The 27,908-nt window shown below is 42.4% G+C and overlaps 1 protein-coding gene across 1 annotated transcript in view; it reads right to left on the reverse strand.

The window, feature by feature from the left end:
• The window catches only part of itfg1 (integrin alpha FG-GAP repeat containing 1), a 129,056-nt gene that overhangs the window by 44,237 nt on the left and 56,911 nt on the right, over positions 1–27,908 (reverse strand). The window contains exons 11-12 of the mRNA XM_079554796.1: positions 14,106–14,256; positions 12,019–12,124 (exon numbers count right to left, since the gene is read on the reverse strand). Coding sequence (XP_079410922.1) covers positions 12,019–12,124; positions 14,106–14,256 — 257 coding nt within the window. The remainder of the gene's footprint in view (positions 1–12,018; positions 12,125–14,105; positions 14,257–27,908) is intronic.

Below are 27,908 nucleotides of genomic sequence, written 5' to 3' on the forward strand. Positions count from 1 at the left end.
AACTCACTGGACAAGGTGAAGTGAAAGGGGGGGTCCTCACAAAAACTTTGTTGGCCAACATAGAAACTACATGGCCAAAGTCCACTAAGCATACTCTTACCAAAAACTACTTTAGTGAGTAATACACTTGTACGTAATGAAATTCCACAAAAGCTTCCCTTCACACATTGAGGATTAAACATAAATATAAGAATAAAAAAAGTCACAATCTGTTCATGAAAATATTATGTTTATGATGTTTTATCAGCATTGAATGTCAGAAAAGATTGCTTTCCACTATCTGTACTGCTTTGAGCTTTTATCAGTGTACAAAAGATGTCTTAAAAACAAACAATAACATATTCCTAAATCACTAAAATACATCTTTCAAATCAACACAGGACACAATATTCATTTTCTATCATTTTTAAAAAACAATTAATTTGTATATTAAGTCGGGACAGTGCATGTTAACACTGGAAACATACATGTAACGCCGCACCAGATTGTAGCCATGGGTAAATTTCCATCAGTCGTCTTGGTCTCGCACTCGCAGGCACACTCTCATTCACCCAGGCTATTGTACATGTTTTAAGTGGTCGGGGAAACCAGAGCAAATGCAGTTACTGCAAAACTCCATCACAGAAAGGCCTCTACAAACGTTCCACCACTGTGCCGCCCCTCTTTGTGAACAGACACGTAATACAGAGCCAAAAATAGACCGACACCTTTAGAAACGTGGTGGCCATGGCGTTTTGACCTGAACGCTTGACTAAAACTACAATGGGCGGAGTTGACAAGCGCGAGGCTGACATGCTGCGTCAGCCGACTGTATACGACAGAACACAGAGCTGAGCGCAGTGACAGGCAAGAGACAGTTTCTCATCACTTCTCATTGTCCTCAGGCTGTGGAGGCTGACTCCGGGGCAACTCTATACACGCACACTGATACAAACACATAACCACTGCTGGGATATGTCAAACTGGTGTAGAACTACAGAGCAGACCCTTCTGCTGTCCTCTTTGCTGGTACCGGATGGAACACTGACCCAAATGCATTTTCAAGAGAGGAGTTAGTATTTCTCACAAATCACTGCAAACTACGAACACAATTGACGACCACTGGACCACATGTAAGCTCAGTGCCATGGCAGAAGACATTACAGAGTGCAGTGGCATTTATTCATTTATGTTATGCCATAAACAAGAATTAAAATGTTAAGTGTAAAGTGCACATCAGTGCACATCAGTGAGACTCGTACTGTAACTTGTAATCCACTCACATTCAGTAGAGCACAGTATGTATTCTCCTATGAGATTTGGAAATGTATAGAATATGTAGCGCAGCATGAAGTTTGGGGAATTCCTGCAGAACTCAGCAATAAAGTAAAATTGTAAAGTCGTCCCGTTCACTGGCAGCCTTGTGAGTGTTTAATAAAAAACGACAAAAGTCTCTTTGCCCCTATTAGCCACGCTCAAGCAGCTTTTGTCATGTCTGGTCCAAGTGTAAGTAAGACAAGGTACTGTGGTACCTGGGGGAGTCTGTCCCAAAGGGAGCTGTCCCTGTTTTGGGCTTCACCATGGGTAACATCATTAGATGTGGTATTCTTCTCAGCATCGGCAAATCTGGCACAGGCTCTCCGTTGTTCCGTTGTTCCGTTGTTCCGTTGTTCCGTTGCAGAGGAAGGGAACAAATGTGACCACCATCTTAATAATCAATATCACGAAGAAAAAAAAATAATGATAGCATAGCAATACAATTTCCCTCATTATATTTGTCTGCACACCCATACACCTTCCATGAACAATTGCCACCTTCACTCACACACCACTCACTGGAACTGACTGAATACAAGAGCGATCCTCATGGAACAAACAGTTGATAAATCAAGGCGAAAAAAAAGATCAGAATAATCTTAGAGTAGTTACGAAAGAGTTCTCCATCATTCAAATGGAAATCAAAATATTTTGTTAAAAAGAAACAGTTTTAGTGAGGTAGCTGAATTGGTTGTGGTCGTGGGATGAAATAAGTGTCGTCAGAGTACCATCTCTGGACCAAAGATGCCACACTTAACACTAATCTATTTTTAGAATACACAAACACAACAAGTTTTGAAGTTGCTTTTGTACTTAGACTACAACTGCTTTGACAGGGCTAAATGGAAGTTTGCAAGGGTTAGAAGAAACCTCAGAGGGCGCACACTGAAATGAATTTGAGAATTTGATTAGCCAATAGAGTCATAAATCAAGAGGTGGCACCAAAATGTAATTGTGGCACCCCTTATTGTTGCTTTTGCCTAAAGTCGTATACTATAATGAGCTAATTGGTCTACCAGCTAGCATAATTCTCTTCGAATGAGGCCAGAAGTGATCAAATAAACTTGCAAATGGCTTGAAGAGACTTTCCTAATGCATGTGTAAATCATAAACTCCCTAATGGCAGATTACATCGCCATAATGCAAAATGTATGCAAAACATTGCTCGCCAAAATATCTGGGTTAGCATTTTTCAGTGAAGGAATAAAAAGAGGTATCTGGGTTCCTGAAGGTCGGGAGTACAAATCACATAGACAGCACACTTGGCCTACATTAGAGGAGAAATATGACTACTCCCCTCCGGTGGGTATGAGAAACAAGTACACAGAATCCGAAGGCAAAACCATTAGTATCTCAATTGTCAACATTGGCTGGAACAGGATGCTATTTTGCCTTCACTTCCACTTCCTTGGGTGACACAGATAGACAGAGAAAATATGTTCGCAATGATGTGAATGCGCACAGCCTCCAGTGAAAAATCCACCTCCGGACGACATGCCGCATTGAAAGACCTGCGCGTGTAAATCTATCCATTGTCAGAGCGAATGCATGGGAAGTGGCAGTTTTGAGTGACAGGAAACGAACGGGAGAAGAGGGGAGAAGAAGAAGAATCAAGAGGACAAGGAGGGAGAGATGAGAAAAGGAGAGATGAGGAGTGGATCTCGTGGCTCAGGAGGGAGGACTGTAAAAGAGGGGGCTGAGAAAAGCTCCCAGATGTTCCTCAATGCCGCTAATCTGCATCCTAATAAGTGAGCAGGAAACTAATCAACCCGTACAGTTCTGCCTGTCAGCCTGCCTCTTCATCTGCTGCCCGCACACAAATGCACATTTCGACATGCTTACGCAGCCCCCATCGCCGCACTCTCACCCTCCCTCCGTCAGCGATGGTTTTATCCTCCTTTCTAATTTGGGTGTTTATGAATGCTCTCGTTTGCTTCTTCCACATCAGTAATCATCCATCCATCTGTCCATCCGGCTCCAGCTCGGCGCTCTGAAGCCTGGCCTTGCACTTGAAAAGAAATGGTCGAGTGCCGCTGGGTGAGATTCACATTTACATGCTTGTTGTGAAGGGGTAAAAGCATGGCGTATGTTAGTTGAAAACAAAGCTGTTTGGAAGGAATCTACACTGCGTTCACAGTTATTATGCAAATTATATTTGTCAAAAAGGAAAAAAAAGAAAGAAACTAATGCATGGCTGGTGTGTCTCAGGGCTCTTTAAATCACTGACATCAATCTCAGACACCTGTGAAATTAGTTGTCAGGTGAGCTCAGTTATGGAAAAAACTACTGAAAAAGGACGTTTAATTATTAAGCAGACCAACATTTTCAAGCAATATAGGAAAGAAAAGCGTGGATGAAAAGCATGAAATACTTGAATGCCTTGGACTATGTACGAAAACCTTCGATATTTCACGAAATATCAAGCTTAATCATCGCACTGTTAAGATATTGGTGGCTGATTCAGAGCACACATGGGTTTGTGCAGATAAAGGCACAATGAGAATGGTTTCTGCCAGACAAAGAGAACAGCTGCTACAAAGCAGCAAACAGGTATTTGAAGCTGCTGGTGCCTCTGGAATCTCCAGAGGAGAGAAGGAGAAAAACTCATGATGTGGACCCCATCCTCCCCTGACCTCAACCCTATTGAGAACCTTTGGAGCCTCAAGGAAAAGATCTATCAGGGTGGGAGGTAGTTTTCATCAAAACATCAACTCTGGGAGGCTATTCTGACATCCTGCAAAGAAATCCAAGCAGAAACTCTCCAAAAATATTTTTGAATAAGGATCCTATGTTGCAACTTGACCTGTTAAGATGTTTTTGATTTAAACAGCTTTTGATATCAGCAAATATGGCCCCCTAATGCAGCAAATTCAACAAATTACCATTTTCTTTTAGCTCTTTACAACCTATAAAATGTATTGAATAATAATAAGAATGGACAATAATTCTGAACAGTGCATTTTGAGTTGTTTATCACTGGGAGGTTTTTCAACCACATTCACCGCAACAGATAAAGACTTGGAAATTATGCTGACTGTCATTTGACTTGACAATTTAGAAATCTGAGAAAAATGTCATTTGCATGTATAGTGTTTAAAAATAAGCCTGTTGTATTTTCTTTGTGATGTTGAGCCTCTTACAAACAGTAAATGCATATTTATCAGTCTGCATTACAACAATCTTCAAAATGTTTTGCAGCTAAACATGCGGGCAAAGTGTAAACTCCAAATAACCAGCCAAACTCTTCTTGAAAAACTGTCAAAACAAAATGACATATATCACTTGAAAAGCCCTTTTTCTCCTCTTTTGTGGTATTTTTTGTGCACAGCATGGCACTTCACCTGACAGGTCTTCAAACTGGTCTGTCGGAGCACAATAAACCCGCAAGCCTGCCCCCTCAATAATATATGGCCCTTCGGCAACAGAGCTAAGAGGCTTGACGGAATCCATAGTGAAAGAAGCGGTGCTCGTTGGGTGCATGGGAGGATAGCATGTCAAAATGTAACAGGTAAGGGTCATCTTCGAGCGGCAGTGCCCAGCGAGAGTCTCTGCTACCAGCTGGTATGAGAGCAGGGGTGCTGTCTGGCCCTGCCCCGTGATGGATAGATCCCTGTGCTGAATGGAATCCCACATTTCACTCACTAACAACGTCGGCTGAATCCAACATCCAGTCAAAGCCAGGGCTTGTGTTGTTAAATAATGCTCTGGAAGAAACTTGCGGCATGTCATTAAATCAAAATACATTCTCGTCTTTTGAGCAAGTAAGAAAAAAAAAATGCTGTGAAGGTAGAAAAAGTATGGGCAGCGAAAGTCGTTGCACTACAGGACAGTAATAGCATGGTAATAATATGGAAAAGGGGCTGTCTAATGCATTATCTCCCTAGTTACCATGCTATTTTCCATCATATTACCATGCTTTTACTGTGCTGCAAAGTCTTTTCCTTCACAACAAATGGCCTCAAAAGATTTGTGATTATTACTTTGAAGACTGTCAGTGTAATTGGTCTTGGTTGTGCCATTGTTTACTGTGCCAGCATCTTTCTACTAGAACAGCAGTCACAACCTTTTTTCAGCCAAAGATTGCGTAAAGAGCTTGATTTACCAACATAAACCACCTGACACCCCCAAAACCACTTTTTGTTACGCTAGACTGCGTTTAGTTTTGATTATTTCACTGGGGCATTGTTTCAATAAACTTCTGCAATGTCAAAAGATGCATGTATCTAACCAAGATTTGGTATTGATGACGGGAGAGTGTGATCACTGCGCATAGCCTTCTCCAGCACACAAGATTCTCACTGGGGTAAGATCTGGACTCACTGGTCTAGCAACCCTTGTGGCGACACGGTAGTACAGTGGTTAGTGCTTGTGCTTCACAGCTAGAAGGTCCGGGATTGATTCTCAACAGGGACGGGGCCTTTCTGTGTGGGGTTTGCATGTTCTCTGGGTTCTCCGGTTTCCCCTACCACTAAAAACATGTACAATAACCCCCTGGCCAGGTGTTTCTGACCATTAGCCTGGCTTCACATCTGGAGATGGGTCCCTGAGCCATCTCCAGCGCCGGGCCACGCTGGCAGCTCACTGCTCTTTCCAGCGGCATTGACGATGGGTCAAATTCAGAGAATGAATTTCCCTACAGGGATTAATAAAGTATCACTTAACTTAACTGAAAATGATGTCTCATGCTCCCTGAACCACTCTTTCACAACAATCCAGATCCAAGGTTTCGCTACTTCTCCTTTGGTGTCTTTCCCGCCATGCCCAGGTGTGTTGGTTACAGAATTTACCCTTCATTCGCATCACTACAAACAAATTTCGATGTGGTTCAAAGTGTTTCTCTTACCTGCTCAAAACATTTGCACAGAATGTCAAACTTGAAATCCCCGTTCAATCACTTAGTCGCAGTTATTATGCTTTAAAGCTGTTGGTTTTGCTGTGAGAAGTTGCCAAAAATGGTGTATATAAGATCAGGTGTAGTGGAATGGAGGTAAAATGTTGACACAGAGCAGCATTTGACAGCAACATTTTTACTTTGGGAGGCGAAAGATGCACATGAAGACATATGAAATATTCACAGGCAAAGATGTAATAAGAAAAGTGGGATGAAGCTACGAAAATGTCAGTGAGGAGAAGACGGCGTTTTTTGGTGTGGGTTGTGCTGTGTTTTTAGTTTGATGTGCCACGGCATGACAAGGGGATTGGAGGTGTTTATAGAGGCGGCACAACAGGGGGTCATGTTTGAACAAGAACAAGTGCTATGTGTCAAGGTCAAGGCATTGCACCGTGATGAAACCAGACTATTGCATTTGGAACTTCCTCATTGTCATCCGCCTCTACAAGGTAATGCCACTAAGCCCCAGGTAACCACGTTCTTGATCGTTTCTATCTTGCAACAGCTGCATGTAAATTCACAGCATCCTTGACAAGAGTCGAGTTGTCAAGGATGTTCAGTTGTCAGTGAGCAGAAAAATGAATACAATGCATTAACAGTCAGCAGAAGTCACCCAGCTGCAAAGAATAACAACTTATTATCGCCATCAAAATCTAGCTCTACAACGGCATGCATTTACTAATCTGTATTCAAGGACTCGGAGAAGTTGAACCTAACGTTGTACAAGTCATATCTTTATATTGTACTTTGTTGTCTGAGTAATAGTAATATAGGCAAGCAACTAACACTTGTTGCTTTAGTCCGTCTGCATGTTCCAGTGGTGATAAGACACGACTCAATTGTGAACTGATGAACACATGGCAACCACAAAATTCATAATTACACAGATTAATGTGTCTGGCGCAAGGGCACAAAGAAGAAGAAGAAGATCTTTATTTATATAGCACCTTTCACAGACATCTATTATAGAAAACGCTATCTCAATGGCCGCCGCCTGGGCGCCGCCATGTTTATTTCCCATACCGACTTTGAAGCTAAGCAGGAAAGTGCCTGGTTAGAACTGGGATGGGAGACCGTTCCTCCGATGCTAAGCAGGGAAAGGCCTGGTTAGGACTGGGATGGGAGACCGTTTGGGAACACCAGGAAGCCTGGCGACAGTACTGAGTGTGTGCGTGGTTGGTGTTATTACATCCGTGGCCGGCCCCCACGTGACGAGTCCCTCCGCTCGCGGGCATTGGCCACGGGTCCATATGGACCGCGGTGCTGCTGTCCGAGGACAACCCGCCGTCACACAAACGCGAGTGCACGCGATCTGACTGCCGTGCGTGTGCGCGCGTACAAACAGGGCGATGTGTGTGTGCGCGTGTGTGTATGTATGTGTGCGCGTGCGCATCCAAACAGGGCCATGTGTGTGTGTGCGTGTGCGTATGTGTGTGCGTGTGCGTGCGTGCCCAAAACCTCCTCAAACACGAGCCTCTAATCACACGCGCTGCTCCGACTGATTTATCCTCCGTGTGAGTAAAAGCGAAAATGACACTACAACTTAACGAGCGCATGGCCTGCACTGCGTAGTTTTTTTTCTTTTTATCTTTTTTTTTACTTTGCTGCTGTACCATTTGTTTTCTATTTTCCTTTCACGTCTTGAGCCCAGAGGTACATTTTATTCTAAAGCAGCTTGGAAAGCATTGCCTATTTTATTGTAAGGTTATAAATACTGTCTAACAACGATAATTAGGCTATTTCATTTCAAAACCTACTCATTATTTTTTGGATTGTAAACTACCGTGATGCACCAAACCACGGGTCCTGCACTTTGAACCAAAGCGTTAGAGCTGAACCCCTAATATTTATCCATAATTATTCCACTGTCTCTTGAATTCTATTCCCTGACTTTAGCGAAAATATTGTCGTTGTAGTTCATAAGAAAGGAGCACGGGTGCATCAAACACTCCAATTGCAGTTTGTTTGACATTTTTTTTGGCATTCATTCTTTTACTCATTTGTAGTGGCCATAGTTTTTGGCATGGGTTGGGAACCACTGGTCTACAGCTGCACTGTGTGACGGGTTGGCCATTTCTTTGTAATCACTCATAATCTCAGAATATCAAATGTGGAGACTAGCGAGGCCCGGCCGAAGGCCGGGTCTCAGCTAGTAATTATAATAATGCATCAGTTTTATATAGCGCTTTTCTGGACACTCAAAGACGCTTTACATTGCACTATTCTATTTTATGTCTTAGCTATACGGCATATGAACATGGCATCAGTTGTAGCTACAGCTGCCCTGGGGTAGACTGACGGAAGCAAGGCAACCAGTCTGCGCTATCGGCCCCTCCGACCACCACCAACCACTCACTCACACACACACCTTCACTCGGCTTCCTGTGTTACTAAACGGTTTCCCATCCAAGTACCGACCTGCTTAGCTTCCAAGGTCTGATGGGATTGGGCATAGCAAAGGCGTTATAGTCACAAAGCGCTTTACATGAGACAATTGTCCACAAAACTCCACACAGGTGGGACTCCAGGTGGGAATCGAACCCTGGACCTTCTAGCTGTGAAGTGAGAGTGCTAACCGCTGCGCTACCGTGCCGCACAAAGACAGTAAACAAAATTGCAAGCAGTTAGTCACAACATTTAATCGCAATGCAAAAAAGTGATGAATAACAGACTAATCCCTCATTGTTTTACTTGTTTTACCTCACTGGTGCATGGAGGGCAAGCCAGTACCTGTCTATCACAGCAATGCGATGTTGAACAACAACAAACACATCCTTTTGTATAATGATTTTTCTCCACAGCAATATTTTTTGAAGCTGTCATGGGGAAATCCACACACGATGCATCATACACGCTGGCACTTGGTCAACTCCTGCATTAAAAATTGAATCAAGCAATGCAGTACAAATCCCACAAGCCTTTTGGTACATAGATCCGGGTCTCCAGGGTGAAATGAGGAAGCTAATGACTAATACTGCTGCTACACAGTGAACAAGACAGGAATGTTTGACATTCCTTGGCTGAAAAGAGTGGCTCCAAAACAAAACGAATAAGCTCATTACAAACATCCAAAGAGACACGGTCCTCAAGGGTTATTTTTAATACAATTACTTACTGCTGTTTGACAACAAATCACAGTCTGACAGGATGGATACAAAAAACAAAACTCAGCAAAAGTGTCAAGTTAGTGATTTGTTCAAGCTGTGTTAGCACAATGTGTAAGTGTCAGTCAGATGGAAGATCCCCCAAATGTGTCTCCACGTTGCTATAGAAGCTTTAGGAAAACAATCTTTGATGAGTAAAAAAAACAACAAAAGACTGATTTCCCACATGTTAATAATAATAATGCATCAGTTTTATATAGCGCTTTTCTGGACACTCAAAGACGCTTTACATTGCACTATTCATTCACTCCATACCCGGTGGTGGTAAGCTACTATTGTAGCCACAGCTGCCCTGGGGTAGACTGACGGAAGCGAGGCAACCAGTCTGCGCCATCGGCCCCTCCGACCACCACCAACCACTCACTCACTCACTACATTCGCTAGGCTTCCTGGTGTTACCAAACGGTCTCCCATCCAAGTACCGACCAGGCCCTTCCCTGCTTAGCTTCCAAGGTCTGACGGGATTGGGCATAGCAAAGGCAGTATGACCACATGTTGACAATGACGTGACGATGATTTATGTATATCTGTAGCACATTATTTCGTTAACATAAGACAACACTGTAGAAATACCTACTGTTTGCCAAGTGTCACAAAGAACAGTGAACAAAGCAGCTTTTTTTCCTCCTAATGAGCTGAGCCGAGTGACACAATAAATTGTGCAAATGCTCGCCCCACAGTGTAACTATTTTTACTTCCCTCAAATGTCGCTCGGTGCTAACGCTGTACCAACACTTTGACTTCAAACGGTTACAACCTGCATTCAGCACAACCAACACTCCTGAAAGTAGCGTTTTATATGTAGAGTCTACTCCGTGTACACTCCTTATTGGATTCTGGCCTGATTTCTCCAGAGAACTGGCCATAGCACTGGAGTCTCGGTGCACATGGCAGGGCCGAAAGCTGAATTACTGTGAATGATAGGGCTTGCGATAAGTTTAGGTGTGAGAGGAAAAAGCCTCAAGACTAAAACTTTGTTGCTCTACTTGCAAAAATAAAAAAAGCTAACATACATATATTCATAGTTTTGTTTACATATGAGCAACAACACCATTACCTCAATAAAGCCTCTTGCGCTTCTCCATTAAACACATCCAAGTAACGGCAGTTTATACGTCAACTTTTAATGAAAGATGTGCTTGTGAGCTCTGGAGGGATCGTAATTTGTGTCTTCGCTGATCTAAAATACGGGAGTATATGCCTCTAAAAGCTTTCCTGCTGAATGATTTCCTGGCCGTCTTATGTGTAGATGAATGATAGCTGGGCAAAGCCATACTCTTTGCTGAAAACACGGGTCTTTTTGTGCAAGTGCATTCGAAAGCCACTCCTAGCGTAGTCACAGAAGGCTGGCAGTTCCATTCCGACTGGAATCGGCGCCGGCTAACTTGTCCGGTCTGCGAAATTTGAATGATGACCCCCCTCCCCCAATCGAGGTTACTGGTTTCATATGGGTTGTAGATATCCTGTCGTATAACTGAGTTGACTGTTAATGTAGAGAAAAAAGCAACATGAAAGATTGGGAGCCATATACTGTATATGAACTATATTTCTGTGGGACTACGAGACCAATTGAATTGTAAAGAGCAAAGAAAAGTGCTTGGAGGGTTTATATTGGCAAAACTGTTACTTTATGAGACCGTCACAAGAAATAGTGCTTTTGAAGTGCTTTTATGGGATTTTCTGCTTTGAAGCAACTGTATTGACAAATCCAAAACGAGAATAAGCTGGAAGATCATTCTGGGATATACAGAAAAGTCAACCTAAAATGACAAAGCAAAGAATAAAAGAGCTGCCAGTTTGCCAGATATAGGTTACCATCCGTTTTAAGCTTAAAACACTAAACTCTTACCCCGCGCCTGAACCGAGCGCATTTTCCACAGTACGGCTTTACCCAAATCTAAAAGGTTCTCGACTGGAGAGCAACAGTGTAAAGCCTCATATGAAAGCTAGGATCTACAAAAGTGGTCGTAACGTTTTTGTCACTTTTTTGTCATCTTTTTGTAGTTTTTTTTTGTGCATTTTTGTTGCTTTTCCGACATATTTTTTGTCGCATTTTCGGCATGTTTCTTGTTGCTCTCTTGTCGCTGTTTTTGTGCGTTTTTGTTGCTTTTTTTCATTGAGTTTTGGCATGTTTTTCGGCATTTCTTGGTTGAATTTTTATCCTCTTTTTTACCAAGAAGCTTTTTGATTTGGGTAAAGCCGAACTGGAGAAAATGTGCTCAGTTCAGGTGGGGGTTAAGAGGCTAAACCTGGGTCTATTGTTGTAATGGTACTTTTTGGGAGGACATCCTGAAACATCTGCCATCAACTTAAAAACCTTATACGATAGTAGAGAAAAATAGGTGAGTGACGCTCTTAAGTAGGTCATTTAGTAAGTAAAAATACAACCCTTTCGAACATCTAACACTGTACACCGTATTAAACCAAATGGGTATCACAACTATAGATAAAGAAACGTCATCATCTTTGTCCGCGCACCACTACCGTCCTTGTTTTACAGCGGGAAGAGGAAACCTTCTGATTTACCAAGACGTATCAGGGATATATTTTTAGCCGTGTAACCCAGCTGAAGTTGTAATGAGAGCAAAACAGGAGGCTACATCAGACCAGAATGTGCAATTGCGAGTTGGCAAGTGGAACTGCGGGAAACTGTGGTGCGACACTCACCCATCACTTTAACGAAATAGGCGTCAGCTTCAAAATTGTTCTTCAAAGCATGGATGATCAAGTCTTTGTCCTCGCCTCGACTCAGAACGAGCATGTCCAATATACCCTGCAAATGAAGACAGACACAACGATAAGGGCCACTCACTGGTGTGCATCTGGGCCCACTATAGTGTATGTTACGAATCCCTGGAAGACATTTGGTCATGGTAATATGGCTTGTTTTTTTTAGTTTTAGTCGATGAAATGTCAAGCAAGGAAATCTTTAACAAATGCAGGGATTCAGGAACCTTTGAGCCAGTAAAAAAAGGAGGAGACTTTTTTCAGGGATACTCAAATACATGTAGGTAGGTGTACTTTGGCTGAAAATTACACAATTATGAAGTGGCACTGTACTGTATTTTTTTTTAGAAATAACAAAAGAGAAGAGGTTGCCGATATTTTGGGATTTTACAATATTGGCTATCAGCCGATCTAGCACCGCTAAAAGCCGATATCGCCGGGACCGAAAGTGATACAGACTTCCCATTTTATTTAACTGGAAATAGCTGATTTAGTTTTAACCTCCACAATTGTATTCTTGATCGCCATGCCAAATGCTGTGGCAAGTAACAGTATAGATACAGACGGCTAACATGAAGGATCATGTTAGCATTCTCCGTGATTTATGTATTTATGGGTTGTTGAACCACTTTGCTCCTCTCCATGTCTTTGTATGTTTATTTAGTAAAAAACTATGTTCATAATACAGCATTTGTTAAAGTATTTTTTGAATAATTAGAGAAAGTTTAGATCTTTCTCCAAATTGGTTCCCCCCCCGTTTTCAAACATGACCATATATGGGAGATTCCTGACATGCCGTCTGTATCTATGCTAATGCCAACGGCCGAATGCTAATGCTAACGGCAACTAATCAAAGCTGAGAAAGAAACTATGATTGAATCAATAATAAAATAAAATTGCTGGACTATTTATGTTTTTACAGGAATATAGACCAGACATTTGGAAAATAACGGCTGAACATATCGGCATCGGACAATAAAAATCCTCAAAAATTAGCATCGGCCTTAAAAAAGCATATCTACATCAGAGGATGGAAATACCAAAGTAACGCGGGATAACAAGAGATAATGTCTCCACACTTTATACTGGGTTAAAGGTGCATTATGCATCTTTTTATGCATTTTTTGGAGGGGATATCTACCAAGCTATTCTTTAATCAGCAATTCTTTCATCAGGAGCTTTGTCCCCCTTTCCTTTTAGTTTTAATCATCAATAAAAAGATCTATGGTTTTGGTCATATTCTTAGGCTTCAAAAACTACTTTTGAAAGCCTTTTTTTTGCTTAACTTCAGTCAATAAAAATTCTCCTTAGACTAAAACTATGACAAAATATAGTATGCAATGAAATGGATACTGTTTGCAAATATTTGGGTCTTTGCTCAGGAAGAGGGGGGTAAAAAAAGCGCAGTACATGTTACAAGCAATAATTCTGCAAAGATGAGATAGGACGATTTGAATAGGCTTTTGTACTATATTTAGATGCACATGCTGAGTACAAGCGGGAGTAGGAACGAGCGACGCTGACGATACAATGACATGGATTGGGTAGCGTTGGATATCTAATTAGTATATGCTCCATATTCAAGCCTGAACACATGCATGAGTTTTTTAGCTTGAAAGTGGATTACAAAAAGCAATGCAATGAACAAATCGAATTTCCTGTTCTTAGCATAAATCTGGAATATTAAGCATTAGGCATGAAAAAAAAGAGAGAAAAACTTAAGCCATTATTGACGTCAGTGTTAAAAAGGCTGAGGTGTAATCCTATTTTCTGCACACGACAAATCGAATGTTTGTTTTTTCAAAGCTTTTTGTGGTTGTATTTATGTTTGTTCCATTTCGCAGCATGTCCTTTAATACTGCTGAAATTACAGATGAATTGTTGCTATTTTTGCTGCACCCACCATAGAAGAGCAGAGCATAGCTGAGACAAGCAGAGATTTTTAACAGGAAAGAGCAGGCAGATGGGGGGGGATATATGAGGTAGAATGATGGAAAGGTTTACTATAAGGTCAATGTGTTACTAACGTCTTCATAGATGTCAAAAAAAGTTGCCATGACAGCGTTTTGGATGGCCCCTAAATCGGATTGGTCCCAGCGGATGCGGAACATTCTCCCTGCATTGTGGCAGCTGGCGTCGTTACACGGCACGTTGTCCAAAAGGAAGGCCTGCTGCCCACTGAAACAGACAACAAAAGGAGGACAAATGTTCAAGCTCATAAACAATGCAGAGGATCTAAACAGGGTTGATCATGTTTGTTCATGCAAAACACATTACATTGTAGGGAAGCAGAAGAGAAATATATTTAAGACCAGAGTGAGAGCGCAATGTGGGAAAAAGCTTCAATAAGCAACATTGACTGTATTATCTTTATGTAACACATAATAGACCCAAAACAAAATAAATATACAAGATTGTTTAACAGAGGGAAAAAAGGATCTCTCTGACAAAAAATTATTGTAAGTAAGAACAGACATATATATATGTCCGTTCAATAAAGGACTATTAATTTGTAAGTCAGAGTGCCTCAGATCCCTTTTCCCCTCTCTTTATCAACTTTTACCTGATCTCTGAAGAGCACCTGCGCCTACCTTTTTGGACCTACTGATGCACTCACTTTTTTCTGTTTTTATACAAGATTGTTTATTTGTTTATTTGGTCGGGACAGTGCATGTTAATGAACATGGCAATAAAAGCCGTAAAAAAAATTCATTAACATTTTGCACAGAGGCATTGAAATAAAAATAAAAAAAAATTTGGGTGAGCAAACAAATAGAAAATAATAACCCAAAAGTCAGCTTTCCAAAACAATCTTTGTGGAGAGCAAAGTGGTGCAGTTAGACTTAAAAATCCTTTTTGGATGAAAGCATGCCTAGCAAAAACAACAAATCCACTTGTTTTGCAGCAAAAGGACCTCGGATGACTTGCATGTTTTATGTGTGTCCAGGTCAAACACAAACAATGCAATTGCAAATGTTTTGAATTGTTGTTGCAATTAGATTTGCAATTTATGTTTCAAAATCTAGACGATCGATCACGTTTACCTTGCATATACTAAAACACGTTTGGGGTGTAAATATGAACTGCTGAACCAGTACAAGCATTTCAGAACATCTTTATAGAGATCTGAACTACAGGATTGGCAGGTTTTAAAGACACTAAGGGAAGGCAGACGCAATACTAACAAATGGTGAGGCATGTTTTGTCCTTTTCATGGCATTTATGTAATTTCTGGGGTTTGTGTATCCGACCCCACAAAAAGCAGAAACTAAACTGAATTTGAGTTTGCATTTGGCTCAGAGGACACTTTTAAGCGCTAATTTGTATCTAAAGTAACATGTCAAAAGGTCTGTACATTCATTAATATTCTCTCACTAGGTTTTGACCTAGTTGGTTGATGGGTTGACGACAGCTGAAAACGCCTCGATCGTTCATAATTTGGTATGTTTGATGGCTAATGCAAACGGCTATAGGAAAAATAACGGTCTCTGAAAAGTCTCCCGGTCTAGCCTACTTGCTAACAGTCCGCATACCTCACTTCTGCATTTCATTTCCATAGTTTGCATCCTTAAAACATAGAGCCAAGGCTATAAGACAACACTACAACAAAGTCTTAAAGCAGTGATCAGACCCTGACCTTTGCATCAGGGAGTTGAGCCCCATTGAAAGGGGAGAGAACTCAAAATACAAAATTCAAATACAATCATGGGCAGCCAACTACAAACGCCTTACAAACATATTCTAGAAGCAAACTATAAAACTTAGCATCCACACATTTCATTTTGCCTTCAACCTTCAATCCATATTTATAGTTCTTTTAATAAGAAAATAAAACAAGCGAATCTCAAGTCAGCCATAACAGATCACTGTAAACGGCAAAAACTATAAGATAAACTGGAACGAAGCAAGTACAAACGCATGAACACGCTCATGTACCTGAGACGCACTGCTCCAGAGGCCACCACGCGGCGTCAGGCATGTCCAGCGAGAAAAAACTCACCAGATCCGTCACACTAGCCTGGGAACAGCAGCTGACAAAGATAAGCGATGCTCCACATAAAGGTCTGACCGCTGAAACATGTAGGTACTGCTCACATCTACTGTACCCATTGTCTTATTAAAAGATCTGTTAAATACAATATTACTTGGTCAACAAAATAAACTATAAATACATGTAGAAATAATTATATACAAAATTGGTCACATCCGCAAGTTTACACCATCTTGAAGTGATTTTAAACAACTCAATACATTGAACTATCCCTCAAGTACTGCATTTGAAATTCAAAACTGTTGGCACAGCGATAGCGCATGAGTATGACTTCTCTTGCTCGTGTCAGACAAGCGGTAATTCACTTTTTTGACAGTGGAGATGGATCCCCACCAACTCCAGGAGTCAATCCAGCTTTTTCATCACCTCCCTCAGAGCTACATTTTGTCTCTGCCTAGTCGCACTTTCCATCGCACTTTGATTTTTCAGAGTAGATTGGATCCTATTCTGTCTTTGTCTGTGCGCTTTTCCACTACCTGTACTTGTTCTCAGATCTCGGTGGGAGTGATCTAAAAATAGCAACATTGTCAAAGGCCACTCCTTGGTTTCTGAGATGAACCGTTTCATTTCCAGAAGCAGGTGTCTTAAGATGAAGGGAAGGAAAAGTTGAGCGTGAGCAAAGAGGCTGATGGGCTATCTAACGTCGAGAATGAAACCGCTAAAAGAAATGTGCCAGACAGAGAGCTACTTTCTAACATTATGCTATTTTATATGAACAAAGAGCAGAGAGAAGTATTGTATGCTTTTCCAATATAAGTAAAAGTGATGAAAGGAAATCTGTCACGCAATAAAGTGACAGTCTGTAAGATTGCAAAATGAGGACAGAGAGAAATTTCAAGACTAAACAAAGAAGTTCCCCCTCTCCTCTTGATTGGACCTGAAAGCTACGCCTAGTTTGCAATTAAGTAAACAATCTTGCAGCAACAATTGTAGACTGTTGAGGAAACCTGTTCACATCATAGAAATGCCTTTAGCTATTCATTTTATGATGAGGCTCATGGATTCGAAAAAATAAATTATAATTGTTTTTATAAGACCGGACCACAGCAGTATCAGGTTCAGCTCTGCTTATATGGACTATAATAGTGATATTCTCTCTCAGTCTGTCGGTCTCTTGTATGCTTTTTATGGACCTTTTTGAGTCCATGATTGATTCTGTTCCTACTCATGTGCACATTATGCTAGCTGTCAAATCCCAGACCAGATTTAAATTGAATAGGGAAGGCAGGCGCGATACAAACAAATGTTGAGGGATGTTTTGTCCTTTTCATGGCATTTATGTAATTCTTTAATTACATTCATTATGTCTTCTTGATAACAAAATTTGTTTTTAAGTTGTTTTTTAGAAAGACACTAGGTCAGACAAACAAGCTTTTTCAAATACCTTACGCGTTTCGACGGACCAGGATTTTTTACTTCCGTCTTGTATCCGACACCACAAAAAGCAGAAACTCAACTGAATTTGAGTTCACATTTAGCTCAGAGGACACTTTTAAGCGCTCATTTTTATCTAAAGTAACATGTCATAAGGTCTGTACATTCATTAATATTCTCTCACTAGGTTTTGACCTCATCTACATTTGCGATGTTTGACAATTAATGCAAACGGCTATAGGAAAATTAACCCATCCATCCATCCATCCATTTTCTTCCGCTTTATCCGGGGCAGGGTCGCGGGGGCAGCAGTCTTAGCAGAGGTGCCCAAACTTCCCGATCCACGCACACCTCCTCCAGCTGTTCTGGGGGGACCCCGAGGCGACACCAGGCCAGCTCGGAGACATAGTCCCACCAGCGTGTCCTGGGTCTTCCACGAGGCCTTGTCCCACTAGGACATGCCCGGAACACCTCCCGCGGGAGGCGGGAGGTGTTCAGCTGGCTCCTTTCGACATGAAGGAGCAGCGACTCCGAGCTCCTCCGAGCTACTCCGAGCTCCTCTCGGGTAACTGAGCTCCTCACCCTATCTCGAAGGGTGCGCCCAGCCACCCTGCGAAGGAAACTCATTTCGGCCGCTTGTATTCGCAATCTTGTCCTTTCGGTCATTACCCAAATCTCATGACCATAGGTGAGAGTGGGAACGTAGATCGATCGGTAAATCGAGAGCTTTGCCCCCCGACTCAGCTCCCTCTTCACCACGACAGACCGATACAGCGACCTGCTGGCGCCGCACCGATCCATCTGTCGATCTCACGCTCCATCCGCCCCTCACTCGTGAACAAAACCCCGAGATACTTGAACTCCTCCACTTGAGGTAAGGACTCTCCACCGACCTGAAGAGGGGAAACCACCTTTTTCCGGTGGAGAACCATGGCCTCAGATTTGGAGGTGCTGATCCTCATCCCTGCTGAAGGTCCTGGTTCGTTGAAGCCATCAGAACAACATCGTCCGCAAACAGCAGAGATGAGACTCTGAGGCTCCCAAACCGGACACCCTCCGGCCCCTGGCTGCGCCTAGAAATTCTGTCCATAAAAGTAATGAACAGAACCGGTGACAAAGGGCAGCCCTGGCGGAGACCAACACGCACCGGGAACAGGTCTGACTTACTGCCGGCAATGCGAACCAAGCTCCTGCTGCGGTCATACAGGGAACGGACAGCCCTTAACAGAGGGCCCCGGACCCCATACTCCCGGAGCACCCCCCACAGGGCACCACGAGGGACGCGGTCGAACGCTTTCTCCAGATCCACAAAACACATGTGGACTGGTTGGGCGAACTCCCATGAACCCTCGAGCACTCGATGAAGGGTATAGAGCTGGTCCAGTGTGCCACGAGTCACGACCAGGACAAAAAACGTTTTGTTCCTCCTGGATCCAAGGTTCGGCCATCGGCCGGATCCTCCTCTCCAGCACCCTGGAGTAGACCTTACCGGGGAGGCTGAGGAGGGTGATCCCACTGTAATTGGAACACACCCTCCGATCCCCCTTCTTAAAGAGAGGGACCACCACCCCGGTCTGCCAGTCCAGGGGCACTGTCCCCGACCGCCACGCGATGTTGCAGAGACGTGTCAGCCAAGACAGTCCTACAACATCCAGAGACTTAAGGTACTCAGGGCGACTCTCATCCACCCCCGGAGCCCTGCCACCAAGGAGCTTTCTCACCACCTCGGTGACTTCAGCTTAGGAAAAATAACTCTGAAAAGTCTCCCGGCCTAGCCTACTTGCTAACTGTCCACATACCCCACTTCTGCATTTAATTTCCATGGTTTGCGTCAAAACATAGAGCCAACGCTATAAGACAACACTATAACAAAGTCTTAAAGCAGTGATTGGACCTTGACCTTTGCATCAGGGAGTTGGCCTGGGATTAACATGAAGGACAAAGTATTTGTGTAGCCCACATACACAAGAGATTTGATCATTCAAACTTGTAAGCATCACACCATCCTTCTTCCTTTAAGAACAAACACAAATCTTCCAAGTTGTTTGCAAGAAAACACAACTTTTTAATGAATAAAGTGAAGTAACTCTAAGTACAGTGGTCTGCGTGCATTTAATGAACAAGGAAAACCATTGTCGGGCGAGTCACGGCATAAATTCCATTTGATTTTATCTCCAGGCTGCTAAATTAACAAGCGTAAAATGATCACCTAAATTAATAATCAAAGCTAGAATACATTTAATCAGGTGATGATGATTTATTAGCAGCGCCCCGCAACGTTAGATAAACACACGTTTGAATTCTATGGCAGCATTTCAAAAAGTTGTCGAAACCAGATGACAACTGTGCGTTTACAAACAGTGTGTGATTGAAGAGTCAAATGCTAATTTCGAAGGCGAGACCTAAAATCAGCCGCCGAGATGACAAGCATGTGTGTTTTAAACAGGGCTAAATACAGGAAAGAGCTGAGATGTAATTAATTCCTAAAGAGGACACATGCTGCTAGGGGCGGACAGATTAAAACGGCGTGTATGGAGATGGCGGTGTAGTGTACAGACTTGGTGGTGTTAGTATGTGTGTGGGAGGGGCAGGTCAGCGCTGGGGGCTCCTACTGGATTAACTGACTTTGGCTGTGATTATATGAATACTAGCTGGAGGTTTGGTTAAAGGTCAGGCTGTGTAATCCATCAATACCGAAAGAATCCTTCCTTCTCATTTAAGTAAGAAACTCGCCCATGGAATATGAAGATATGCAGTCATGTTAACATGTGTACTGTCATTAAACTGCTGAAGATGGCCATTATTAACAAATAGCAGACTCTTTCTATTTATCAGGGCTTAGTGCTTCGGTTTCCATAAGTTCGTTTTGGGCTGCAGACTATGTTAGAGCCCATTCACACCAACGCGATCATCTCCAGTCGGGAGTTGGTGAGCAGGTCTGGGCCGACGGCGGGACACGTGTGTTTGGTGTGAACAGCACTGTTGGTCATAGACAGCGGTTTGTGGAGGTCAGCGAAGCCAGTTTTGGGCGATTGCGTTTGTAAAATCAGTGTCAACCTGACGCTGCATCAGGAGCGCTGTGACTGGCCTAGTGTTACTGGCTGGATTTTCTTCTGTGTTTTTAGTTATCTAGCTGGATCAATATATGGACTTCTTTGAGAGTTAAACAGAAACAAAAAGGCGACGGGAGTCTTTGAGAAAACAATTCACACGCCAGAGACTACCACCACCACACAGCGTTTGAACGGGAACTGAGGCATTTTGTTTACAACTTAATGCTAGATACAAAGAGCCAAAGCATCATGCGAACGTGCACTGTGTGACAGTTGGGCTTGGTCTGGGGGTTTAATAATAATAATAAAAAAAATAATGCATTCATCTTTAATAGCGCTTTTCCAGACGCTCAAACTCGTTTTACAATGCACATCAGCCAATACCACCACCAACTACTCACTCATACACTACATTCGTCATGCCTCCTGATGTTCCCAAACGGTCTCCCATCCAAGTACCAGCCTTCCCGCTTAGTTTCCGAGGTCTGACGAGATCGGGCATAGCAAAGGTGGTATGGCGGTTTAGGTTGCTTCAGTGTAGATGTTGCTCTCAGCAGGGGAGAGGGGGTAGATGAGAGAAAACCTGATAAGACAAATAGTCGCCCTTAGAGAAAGCGGGTGAGCACTGTTAGTTGGTAGAGATGCTTCCTTTAAGGCTCATAGTTTGTCCCCTACCAGCATATATTGCAAATCCTCTACACTGTGTGAAGCCCTTTGGGTAATCCTTGTCATGATGTGAAAAGCACTTTACAAAGCTTCCCTTCCATTCTATATTGTCACTCAAAATGAATGTGTTGACGAGAATTCCTAACTTGCATAGCCATACATCTTTCTGGCACACAGACAATCAGACTCAAAGCATTAACTTGTGCTTACAAAGACTTCAGGTGCAACAGCTTCAAACTTTCCCACTGAACTTTTGGAGACATACGGATTGTTATTCAGCAAAGGGAGTGTGTCCTTTCTGGGCTTTTGTACATCAAAGAAGATCTGCGCAGCGCCGCAGGGAGGATGATGACAGCAGTGAACCCAAGGTCATGGGGTGGATCTCCAACACACACAAAGACACAGACATCCAGTGCACTTATTGAGAACAGAAACCAGAGTACCATTTCAAATCCTTTGTTTAACTGCAAGCCCCGCACTCCGATAATATAAACCATGTCTGCCCCATGCGGTTCGGAAGATTGTATTCAATAATAAGACTTAGCAGGTGCCGCAACATAGACGATTCGCTCCGAGCAAAAGTAATTCTAGTTAGATTTGAGCTCAAATGTTTGCACTCGGGCAAAGAGAGGCAATACAAATGACCAAATAGGATAAGAAATAAATGGATTTCTGAATTTTGAAAGAGGGTGGCATGAAATATTTTTTAGATAGACCATTACCTTTGATATATCCCGGTCAGCCTGCAGCAAGTTCTGCATTTGAAGAAGTCTTGCACTGTTTATTTGAGTGATGTGCAACAAAGATGAAATGTGAATAGTCTAGTGGAAAAATCTAGAAATAAATGTTTGTCACTTACAACATGCCAAAACTTTACTCAGGATGCTCAATAATTCACCGGAGAGGTGAATTATGTGTGTTTATAATTGTGAGGGCCAGATCTTGTGGCGGCGCACGGGGCGGCGCAGGCTCTTGGCGAATTATTCTCCGAGTGGCGGCGCTATATGTGCCATTCGCCTCCGCCACCTGTGAGGGGGCGTCACAAGAGGAGGTGACTGCAGTGATGGAAACACGGCTGACATTCACTTCCTCGTTTACATTGCGCTGTCTTGCATTCTTTCTTAAGCCTTAGGCTCTCACAGGTCAAACTAAAAACTTTATTTACCCCATCGTGAGCTAAACGATGTTCACGTCTCGAGAGAAAAAGAGCTACAGCGTCCGCTGTGGCGCGGATCGTCCCACGCTTGGCGTGAACGCGAAGCAAAACAAAAGCACATGTTCACCCCACACAACCACTCTCCTGGACGCGGAGTCGATCTGGTTGGAGGAAAATTTGTGTCTCCACCCACTTAAATGCGCTAAGTCTGGAGTGGCAAGATCACAAAGTAGTGTCACGCTATCGTCTCCGTTTTGATGCACAAGATCGGGCCCTAAGTGTTTTAGCCTTGAAGCTAAAATAGCACCACCATAGAAATAAAAAGATCCTAACGTACACAGACAGTTAGCAAGTTGGCTAGTCTGGGACACTTGTCAGAGTCTGTTAGCCTGGTCAATGTATTTTTCCAATAGGTATTAGCATTAGCCACCAGATATTGCAAATTATGAACGATCCAGATGTTTTGAGCTTTTGTCAACCCATCGACCACAATTAGATATCATTAATGAATGTACAGACTTTTTGAGATTTCACTTTAGACACAAATGAACGTGTCCTCTAAGCTAAATGCTAACTCAAATTCTACTAAGTTTTTGCTTTTTGTGGGGTCGGAAACACAACCAATGGCCACTAAACATCATCTTCTATAATAGTATGGACGCCGGGCTTCCCTATTATTATCTTTACCCTACACTGGCTAACAGGAAGTCAGTCGAAAACATCAGCCTGTGGAGCAACAGCGCAACAATGGCTATACTGTGTCCCTTTGGTTTAAATATTTTCACAATATATATGTACATATATTTTGTTGTTAACCACTCTACCTTTTAGCAAAAACTGTACACAATCAACAATCTGGTCTTGTTATTGTTAATGAACAAATGCAGCTTCTCCCTGAACAGCCCATAGGTGTGTGACCGTCAATGCCTGGGGGTCTCCATCAGTGTATGAAGGTGCTCTAATGCTGACGTCTATAGCTCTGTGATATGTGTGCATGCCTATAGGGAGTCTGTCCATATAGTTCCAGGTTTTACCCCTTCGCGCTCTAATTGGCCTCCAGAGGGGCTGAGCAGATGACCATACTACTGACTCTTTCCTGCCTCCGACTGCCTGCTGCTGTCCACCTTTAGCATGCTCTCCGTGGGCACTCCATCCTCCTCCTCCTCGTCTTTTTCTTTTCGGGGCTTTGTACTTTTTCTGTTGCTTTACACAACAGTAGCCGGGCTCTAAAATGGTTGATGAAGCTTTTTTCACTTGTGATCTTCCTCTTTGTTTCCTTGGAAAAAAACATACACCGTAAAAGATACACCGTACCTTTCTTTCAGCTCCTCTGTCGATCTTCACAAGGATGTCTTTTATTTGACAAAAACTTCCCAGGCACATTGATATTTGACTTTTTGTCCCATACTTTTTGGTTCATTACTCCTGAGCTGCAAATTAGCTCATTATCACATGGTCTCAGTGTGTTTTTTATATTAATATTGAGAGGTTGGGTTATGGGCTATCTCCTGCACAGATATATCTTGACATTATTCTCATTCATTTAATCACGGGCTGGATTGTGCAATGTCAGTCTGATGAGATTCACTGATGAATAGTGGGTACGTTGTGTTTCTTGGATTTTTATCAAGTAAATAAGTTTGGGGAGTTGAGACAGCAAAAGGCCTACTACCGGATTCAGTCGATTGTGTTCAGGTTAATGAACTAAGTTGCATTTGTTCTTGGCCACAATAATTAAGACGCTAAAGTTCTTGTTGACCATGACCAGTCTGTGCTTTGTACGACCATCTTAATTCTGTTTATTCATGAAGTGTGGCAGACTATAACAGCCAATAGGTGCAGCACTAGTTTGAGTGGCAATGAATAAGAAAAAGAAAAAAAGCTTTTGGACACAATTTAAGACTTAGAGCTTGTAAAAATGGTGGCTCTGCTCTGAACAATGTGTCAAAGACTCCAGAACACTTCCATAGAGCAGAACCTTAAAAGCACATGAATTACTATTATCATGGCTATACTTTCAAGTCAATTTTATATTGAGTGAAAAGCACATTTGGCACTGTTCAAAAGTAGCTCTTCAGAACAGAAAAATTGATGGGAAAATGTTTCTTTGTCAGTTCAGAGTAATATCTTTTGAAATGACCACCAGAAAGTTTGTAAAATAGTCGTTTGTCGTGACTTAATATAGCACGCTTCATCCACGAAAAGGGATCAGGAAATGGATGAGGTCATTACGTATAAATCAGTCCATGCCTTTCGTGCTCGTTGACCTAATGCGTCATCTAATTTTGCCAATACAAGAAATCTCTTCCCATTAGGAAAGTATGTCATCTTATCACTGGACGCTTCACACGTGGGACCCACCAGAAGAGACTTCAGTGACAGACAAAGAGAGTGCCGGACTAAAGGTGAGTGAAGGGCTGAGAGGCCAAGCCCATGTAGATGGAGTGACAGACAGACAGTGAAGTGCTGTCAGCACCCGAGGCGCTGAGCTGTTCTCATTCAGAGCAGTCGCCCGCTCCATGTACACGGCCTATCAAAGTCACACAACATCCTTTGGTGGTGTTGGTAGTCGAAACAGCCTGCCTGCCATCACTCACTCTTTCATCATGCCATTCACTCTCTGGCGGCCTTTGTCCTCTGCCTCTCCAACAATGTCTCTTTTGCTTTAGAAATTGTTCATAATGACATTGATGCTTACAACAACAATGAAAGGAAACCAGTTTCCTATACAGCAATCACAGGGTCCTAAAAACGTCCTCTTTCTGCACTGCATGTACTTTAATAAAGAATGAAATGGCTGAAATAGTGGAATTATTGTGTTGTGTGAGCCCCATCTGTCACAAAGCAAAAAAGCTAGCTGCGTCCTCATAGATTTTTGGTAGTATTTCCTCCAAAACAAGTGCTTGAAGTATAATAATATAAAAATAACAATCCAAATGTCTTTAGTATCTGTTCTGCTATGTGACCTCACACAGGTAGACATGGTTGAGAGGCAGCCGCAGCTGTGTCACTTCAACGTAAGTCTTATGTAACCAAATCAAAGCAGTTCTATCAAATGCACACCTGGTTAACTCTGCTAGAGACTAACCGTTGTTCAAATACAGCTCCTTTCATTGTGGTTGGCTGGAATTTGACATGGATTATTTCTTGAAATAACATGAGCTGTTGATTTGTTGAACAGCATTTCATTTGTTTGAAAAGGCTTCAGGAAAAATATGACATAATGAGAAATAAGTGAGAATCTTATGCCATGTTAAATTCCCCCATATCATACAGCCTCCAATCTGGAGATGCATTTATGAGCACGCTGATAACTTAAAAGGAACAGATGTGCTTTGAAATGCAGCACACAAACACACCTCCGCACAGTTCTCTAATACTATTCATCGCCATACCGCACACCGGGACATGTCATAATGACATTCTTTCAAACTCATCATCAAATGGCAAACCCACTCTTTTGCTATTACTGAACAGCTCCCTTGAAAGTAGTGCATATTCTTTACTTAGAAAGCCATGCGAGCCCAGCACAGTCTCACGCCAACGGAGCTCTACTCTGCAAAGAAAATATGGCACAGGACTAACAAGGAAGATGTCTGGTGTTACTCCACTTTCCAGCCAGCATTAAAAACAAAACCCAGAGACAAATACAGCCGGTTACAACACTCAGAGAGGGATGGATTTTAAATGGCATTGCCTAGCAACAGCCTCCTCGGTGCCTGGCAGCTGCCTGGTTGGGGTGCATACTGATAAATGGAGACACACATGCACAAACATTCACAACACTAAAACTTAATGTGCTGAAACTCATCAAAGAATCAGCAAGGTAAAAAGCACTAGGATTAACACAAGCTGTGACTTTGATGGGCCGGGTGCACAGTACATGGGTAACCTCCTCTACCAGGAATTCCCATGGATTACCTCTCAGAAATTTTACAATAACTCTCCCATGTGGGTGAAGTGGGCCAACAGGAACTACAATATAGAATCGAAGGGTAAAACTATATTAGTTTTATTATATTATATAAGTCATGTTCTTCAAACCATAATCATATAATAGGTGCCTTGCATTTTTATACACATTGATTTTTTCTTCTTCTTAGAAATAAAAATGCTTCATTCATATCTATTGTAAAAGACAGAAATAAAGCTTTAAACAATAGCAAGGAGAAGTCTATGAAACCACTTTTGCTTCATACACAAGTCTTACATTGGATACAATTGGTTAACAGTGTCAGTCAATAAAACAACCTGGCCTCCATGGATTTCTGAATCAATGTGGCATGGGCATGTGGAGAGGGGCAGATAACAGAGGACACCAAGGATGTGGTTTTGCCTGTAAACAAACTGGTGCAGAGGAGGCTGTAGCGGTCCCTCTCTCTCTCTCGCTGACCTACAGCTCCCAGCCTTTTGCCCAGCGCAGTGTGAACCAACAAGACTCTGTGTCCACCGCATGTGTCACATTTCCCCATGGCCTCTCCCTTGTTCTGTCAGCCCACAAAAAAAAAAAAAAAAACGCCTTTCAAAAGTCACTAAATACAGTTTTTGACACACAATAAAATATAGAGTACTTTCCATTTCTGTGATGTCACTGTACTGCCTTATATAGCCTTATATTAGCCTTATCCATTACCTTGTTTCAAAAGCTGTTACTCAATTTCTCCTCTAAACTGAAATGCATTGTCAAAATGAACTTGAATAGTTGAATTAATAATACTCTCTAAAAAATGTTCCTCTAAAGCATGTCAAGGTGTTAATACTTAATACTACTTTATCAGTTAAGCAGCACCATTTCCATACGTGACCTCATTCTAGTCCAGAAATAGCACTCCCCTCGCCACATACCGCTACATGCATGGCGGTGGAGCATTTTATTTATTTTCTATTCCCACACACACACACACACACACACACACACAGACACACAGTCAGTGAGCGGCATAGAGGAAGATGGGGGATGACATTTAGCCCATTCCTCTTGTGATGGGGGGTTCTTCTAAACCCGGGGTGGACCGTTTCAACATCAAACACTCCGAGCCTGCAGGACGTTCAGTGTCCCTCGGGGCGGCAGGTGAATAAAGTGTTCACGTGTGTTTCTATCCTACCTGAGTGGGGAGATTGCTCGGACCGCCTGCCTACTGTGTTGACAGACGAAGCGTGTGAGAAAAAAAAAAAAAACGCATCACAGTGAAAGCAATCAATTGGCTTTCGTAGTACACTGTCAAACCCAGTTTCTATTTCATTCTTATTTTCACTATAGTTCTGCTATTAAGTTAATTTATTCATATCAAATGGCTAGTTCATACATGTGTTTTTTTTACACTGCTTGACCAAAAAAAAAAAAAAAAAAAAAAAAAATGGGTTGGACTGCCTTTAGCTTTGATTCCAGCACACATTCGCTGTGGCATTTTGGGAGATGGGAGAGTGTGGCCACCGCACAAAGCATTCTCCAGCACATCCCAAAGATTCTCAATGGAGTTAAGGTCTGGACTCTGTAGTGGCCAATACATGTGCGAAAATTATGTCTCAT

The sequence above is a fragment of the Gobius niger genome (assembly GCF_951799975.1).
Source record: "Gobius niger genome assembly, chromosome: 4".
Lineage (NCBI taxonomy): Eukaryota > Metazoa > Chordata > Actinopteri > Gobiiformes > Gobiidae > Gobius > Gobius niger.